The 6,602-nt window shown below is 49.7% G+C and overlaps 1 protein-coding gene across 1 annotated transcript; it reads left to right on the top strand.

Annotated features, from left to right (window-relative positions):
- Positions 1-125: 125 nt before the first annotated feature.
- On the top strand, positions 126-2,099 carry LOC100908844 (FACT complex subunit Ssrp1; the record flags this gene model as incomplete). The annotated part of the gene is made up of 5 exons (XM_018640510.1): positions 126-254; positions 384-503; positions 588-831; positions 917-1,686; positions 1,792-2,099. Coding segments are annotated over 5 exons (1,365 nt in total), but the record flags the coding sequence as incomplete, so codon positions are not given.
- Between the last annotated feature and the right edge of the window lie 4,503 nt (positions 2,100-6,602).

Raw genomic sequence — 6,602 nt, 5'->3', positions numbered from 1 at the left:
ATCTTATATCGCTGTCCCGAGGATTCGGAAGCTCGGGTGGGGGACTCATCGAGGTCGGCCCGCAAAATTCACTCGGTGAGATCCGTTTGGGCATTTTGGTATTGAGCTCTCCATTTCCCCACCAGGTCGAGAGTGTCTTTTGGCAGAGACTAGCCGGCGCATACGGTCTCAGAATACAGACGAAAAACCCGTCCCTCTATCGATTCGGAGGTTTCCAGAATGACGAGAGAGGGAAACTGAGAGAGTTCTTCAAGGTATCATTCCAATAGCTGATTCCCCAAGAAGAAGCTTGAACGTATGCCGTCCTCACGGCTGAGAAAATACCGCCGAGTACTTTGGGCTTCTGAGATTCATGAGCTGACTAATTCATCCTTCTCCTATAGGAGTTTTATAATTTGGATATGAAGACTAAGGAATTCTCTCTAACGGGTCGAAACTGGGGCACAGTTAACTTCGATCCGGTAGTATTGTCCTTCGATATCGACAAAGTACCAGCTTTCGAGGTAAGTGATCCTCCTATCCCGCAAGCTTTGTTTTCAGAATCGGAACCAGCCGATATTCTGACTCTTTCTCGGAACTTCGCGCAGATTCCGCTGGCGTACGTGTCGAATTGTTCGACGAGCAAGAATGAAGTCACTCTCGAGTTCCAACCGAACGATGACGCTCCCTCGTGCATGATGGAGATGCGGTTTTACGTCCCTACGGATCCGAATCCAGACGTTGATGCCGTCGAGGCCTTCAAAGCTAATGTCATGTCGGGGGCTGGCATCACACAAGCTACGGGAGACGCGATTGCCAACTTCAATGGCGTTCAGTGCCTCACGCCGAGAGGTGAGGACGGCGATCGAGGATCGATTCATATCTACCCTCTGGAGACTTCATTTCGCGCCGCTATAGGTCCCTTTCGCACTTCCAGGTCGCTACGACATCAAGATATTCACGACTTTCATCCAGCTCCATGGAAAAACCTTCGATTACAAAATACCTGTCAGTACGATACTCCGTATTTTTCTTCTCCCTCACAAGGATGGACGTCGGATGCACTTTGTTCTCAGTCTCGATCCCCCGATAAAGCAAGGTCAAACAAGATACCACTTCTTGATATTGATGTTCAACAAAGAGGACGAAGAAGATATAACTCTTTCTATGAGCGCTGGCGATCTCAAGGAGAAGTATGATGGCAAACTCGAAAAGGAGATGAGTGGACCCGTTTTTGAGACCCTCAGTCGAATCGTCAAAGCTGTGGTCCAGCGGAAGATCACAACGCCTGGAAACTACAAGAGCATGAATGGCACACCGGCTATCACGTGCACTTACAAATCGTCCTATGGATTACTGTACCCGCTTGAAAAGGGCTTCATGTACGTCCACAAACCTCCACTCCATATCCGATTCGAGGAGATCTCGTCAGTTAATTTCGCTCGGTCCGGCGGTTCGACCCGATCCTTTGATATCGAAGTACACTTGCGGAATCGGATAACTCATGTATTCTCGTCGATTGAGAAAGACGAGTACGATCGACTGTACGAGTTTGCCAAGAGCAAGAAGCTCAAGATCGGCAACAAACAGCGTGGAGACGATTCCGGTCCAGACGCCTACTTGCACAGGGTGAAAAGCGAGGCAAAGAAACGAGAGGATGACGACGATGATGAAGACAAAAGCGATGACGACTTCAACCCCGACAAGGTAGGTCCCTCGGAGCACCCCGGTTGTAAACTTATCGAGCCTACGCGAGAATCCTGGAGCTCTCCGAGAACTCACGGGGAGTATGACACTGAGCTTATATTGCAGGCTTCGGGGGGATCCGACGTCGGGGAAGAGTTCGACTCGGATCACGACTCATCGTCTTCCTCTAACTCGGGAGAATCGATTCGCGGGGGAAAAGCACCGTAGACCGCACCGCTTCCTGCTGGGACGCCTCCACCTCAAACTCCTCTCTCGAATCTGTTCAAGTTGTCCGAAACAACGCCCTCCGTGCCATCTTCGCCCTTCGTCCTCGCTCTTCAATCGCGCCTCTTTTCAGAAAACTGTATATATCAGGGGTATACCCATGAAATTAGAAAATTTCCAGAGAATACAACTTTTCTTCATGATCAAAGGGTAACGCCGACTTTATTAAAAATATGCACCGTCGGCAGCCACACATTTGGCCCATCTTTCCGGCAGATCGCAGATTCCCTTGCGGTAGAAGTCTCCGCCCTTTGAGGCAAACCACTCGTCGAGCCAATTCCTGACGTTTTCGTATGTTTTGAAATGCTGGTTGGCAAGTCCGTGCCCCACCGATGCGAACAAGTGGTAATCGGAAGGGGCCATGTCCGGTGAGTACGCGGGATGGGGTAGGACTTCCAGGTTCAGAGCAGCGAGAGTTTCTTTGGTGGCTTTGGTGGTGTGACTGGGCGCGTTATCATGGAGGAGGATTCTCTTCTCGTGACGGCTCAGAATCCCTGGACGTTTCTCACTCAAGGCTCGCTTCATATCGATGAGCTGCTGCTGATAACGAACTGTATCGACTGTTTCCCCCGGTTTCAGCAGCTCGTAGTAGATTATCCCGTCTTGATCCCACCAGACACATAACATTGCTTTTTCCCGTATCGATCGGGCTTCACAGTCTCCGGCGCAGCCTCCCCGGGGCTAAGCCACGCCGATCTACGCTTGGGGTTCTCGAAGAAAATCCATTTTTCGTCACTAGTGATGATTCGATGTAGGAATCCTTTCTTCCTCAACCTAGCAAGTAGATTTTTGGCTACGGTTTTCCTTCTTTCCTTCTGCCGTTCGTTAAGTTCATAAGGTATCCACTTGCCGAACTTCTGGATTTTCCCCATCGCAAGGAGTCGCTTCGAAATGGTTTTTTGAGTGACCTTCAGTCTCTTCGCGAGCTCCGCTTGACTTTGCGAGCAGTTTTCATCCAGCAGTTTCTGCAGATCATCGTTCCCAAACTTCTTCGGAGGTCGCCCACGAGTTCGATTGGACAGGTCGAAATTGTTGGCATCGAACTTTTTGTACCAATTGTAGCATTGTGCTAAGCTCAAGGCACGCTCCCCGAAAGCTGTAACCAGCATTTCATGGGTTTCAGTTGCATTTCTTTTGAGATTGTATGCGGCAACCAGGGTTCCCCGCAAAACCACCTTTTCCGGCACGTAGGAACACATCGTCATCGCAAATGATAATCAAAGCTAGACGAAATTCGTTTCGCCTAACGGTCGTCATTGTTAGGCGAGATTTTGATTCAAATCAGAACACAGGTTTGGCGTGAAAATTCCAACGACAATCAGAGCTAGCGCCGACCCGCGGATTTTCTAATTTCATTGGTATACACCTGATATTCAGGGTACTCAAACTCTACGGTGAGTGCGTCGCCTGTCTCGCTCTCCTATGTAGCCGAGTAGCTCTCATTTCCTCTCTATCTACCCGAGGAGCTCTAATGCCCTCTCTATATACCATCGAAAGTCTCTTAGTTTCTTCGGGAGCCTCCCGTTTGCTCACCATACGTTCTGCTCAAATGATCACCGAATCTCTTAAACTGTCCCATCTGGTCACCCTAACTGAGGTATGGAACTCCAAACCCCCAGAGCTGCGTATCGCCAGGAGTCCACTGTCCAGGCCACACTGTTCACTGTTGAGAAAACTGCTCAAAAAGCACTTATTAACCCTGGAACACACGCGGCGTAAGGCCTGTGGGCTTTTGCAAGGCCCTCAGCCCCCTTGGATAAGTCTATTATTAAATAAATGAAACTCTCCGATATATGCTCCCTCCTGTGTGCGATCGCACGGGACCGCGATATTGCGGAAGATTTCTCCCTTCATCGTGAAGAGTCCGGAGAGCAGCGCCGCCCCGCGACTTGAGACGTCCGTTTCTACACCCAACTACGAAATGTTCAAGTTACTCATTCTTGGCGTGGGCCAACGTCGCAAACATGCGAGAGCGATAGTGAGGTTTCAGTATTGTGTAGGTAGCTTATGCGACGTCGAACCCGGTCATCGGATGAGCATGTCTCCGACGGCATCACCGTCCAGGGATGGTCAAAGTTTGAACAAGGTTTATGGAAGGATGGATTCTCAAGACTCAAGACGATGGAGCGTCGATACTGGTCCATGACGAGATCCTCAGTCAGCAGGCTTCCGGGAATCCAATTCTCATGAGCCCCTCTCCAATGAGCACCCTCTCTGATTGGCTCGGATTGGCTGAGTCATGATCATTCGGCTCCGAGACTGATAGCGCGTCGCTGGGCTCCCCTCGGGCGCTCGCTTGCTCCGAATGGAGATGCCATAGAACCTGTGACAACCAGATCTTAACCCTGGGAGTCTCTCTGCGTTTGCGTTTGAGTCGGGCACATCCTCCCACCATGATCACAATACACCCAGAGCAGCGGAAGCAGTTCCGAGCTTCGTCTCCCCGGCAACCTAAAGAAGCCTCCGGTAAGTCCCAGGGTATTGAAAAGTCGGACAAGTCGCCGGACTCCTGGATCATTCTCAGTTTTCCATCATTCGAGCTTGCCTGTAGAACTCACGTTTTGGTTGTCAGTGTCACCTTATTGATTGTCTCATATTGCGCTCGGGGCTTCCGCGCATATGCAACGGCGTGAGACGGGGTGGGCGAGTTGGAATTGTACTCTCCTGACCCTGCTCCGCTGTTGAGCTAAGCTTCCGCCCGTAATTACTCCGCGTCCGCATTCAGAGAGAGTTCCAATACCAATCTATCGAGACTCATCTCCCGTGGCAGGCCTTGGTGAAGAATTTTTACAGTCAGAAGAAACGTCGCCTGAGCCCGACGATATGTTCCAAGCTCTCGAAGCCGCCGGAAGATTCGATCAACGCGAGCTGAATGATCTTGTGAGAGACCTCCGCTTGCCGAAGGAATCTGCTGAGCTCTTGGCGTCGGGATTGAAGGAAAAGAACATGCTGAAGCCGCGTACGATGAGCAACCCAGATTGTTGAATTGAAATATACGAGGTGAAAAAAAGTCCAAGCGGGCGTCCTTGATGGACCTCAGATTCGTAGGTTGATCAAAGATCCTGACTTCGTGAAGTCAATGAACGTACAGGAAGCTGAAGCTTGGGAGTCGTTCGTTCTTGTCGTCCAGGAATTCCTCGGAAACACGAGAGCTGAAAACTACGTCGTTCTGGTTCAGAAAATGCTCCGAAGCTTCCAAGTTCTCGGGTGTCGGATGAGTATAAAACTTCACTACCTCCATAGCCATCTCGACCACTTCCCCCAGAATCTCGGCGCAATGAGTGACGAACAAGGAGAAAGGTTCCACCAGGACATAAGCACCATGGAAGAGAGATACCAGGGAAGATGGGACACCTCGATGATGGCCGATTACTGCTGGAACCTTATGCGAGAAGCTACTGATCGACCCCACTCCAGACAATCCCTCACGTCTCCTTTCGTCGGTTCCGATTCACCGATTCCGAGCTCTAGTTCAGATCGGACGTGTTGAGGGTTCCTAGTGTTTTTTGCGAATAAAAAACCAATGGATCATCCGATCATGCTCAAATTTGTCTTAAAATGTTCGTATTGGAACTCGCTATGGAACTGTCGAGGGTAGAGAGGTTCTGAGGAGATAGTTTTTTTGTCAGCCCTTGGCAAAGAGGCTTGCCATCCGCATTTTTCAGCCATTTTCGAACTTTGATGCTCTCTAGCTCAGAGACTGGTGCTCCGAATCACACGAAAATTCAACCAGAGATAGACCTGGGATGGGCCTAAATGTTCCCCAATTTTCGTGGATCTTGCTCATCGTGAAGCAGGAAAAAAAAATTTTTGAGGGAAAAAATCACGAAAATCCGAAAAATTGATTTTACGGAAAAACTAGACCTGATACGAGAAAACTGTTCACAGATTCGGAATGTACGGCCCCCATTTACCCCTACCTAGGTCTCACCTATTCTGTTGGGTTTTGGCTGTCGGGCAGTGTAATACGAGATTTAAATGGAGCGGATTCAAATTGTAAATTCAGACGTTCGTCAATAGCGGTCGACCGCTCTATTTCGGACCGATACTCTTCATGTGGGCTAGCGCAACTTGCGGCGAGAAAATCCCCGAGGGAGGCAGGAAACCGCCTGATTCTTCCTGAGCTCGGCTTTATCCAGTCTCGTGCGAAGTAGTGACAGAAAACAGGAAATCCGCCCTCATCGAGAATTTTCAATCACAGACGAAATTAATGACGGCAGCGAACCAACACGCTCACTGCCGACGAATGAGGGAATCTAAATGGAGCGGAATAATTGGAGCTCTCCTCACTCGCGAAATATTCGAACGAAAAATTATTTCAAGAGTTGTGAAGCAATTGAATCAGGACTGGAATTCTCGACCATGTACGAGAATTATCACATTCACGATGTCATCCGTGAGTGGATTCCTGATGCTCGCGGAGCCTACGATCGGATATCACGGGCCCGGGTCAAGACTCATGACGGACATTCTCCGTCGCTCCCTCGAAGTATTACTTTTCATGACGAGGCTCCTTTGTGTCATCTTGCGTCGGTGAATCGACTGGATCGCCATTGAATCGGCCCATTCTCTCGAAATCCGGAACATCATCTGATACCTGCGGTGTGCAAATACTCTGGTGATTCATCCGGATATCAACTTGGGTTCGACTC

This window comes from Galendromus occidentalis, unplaced genomic scaffold (assembly GCF_000255335.2).
Source record: "Galendromus occidentalis unplaced genomic scaffold, Mocc_1.1 scf7180000077486, whole genome shotgun sequence".
In the NCBI taxonomy this organism is placed as follows: Eukaryota; Metazoa; Arthropoda; class Arachnida; order Mesostigmata; family Phytoseiidae; genus Galendromus; species Galendromus occidentalis.
This window is presented reverse-complemented; position numbering and strand designations above follow the sequence as displayed.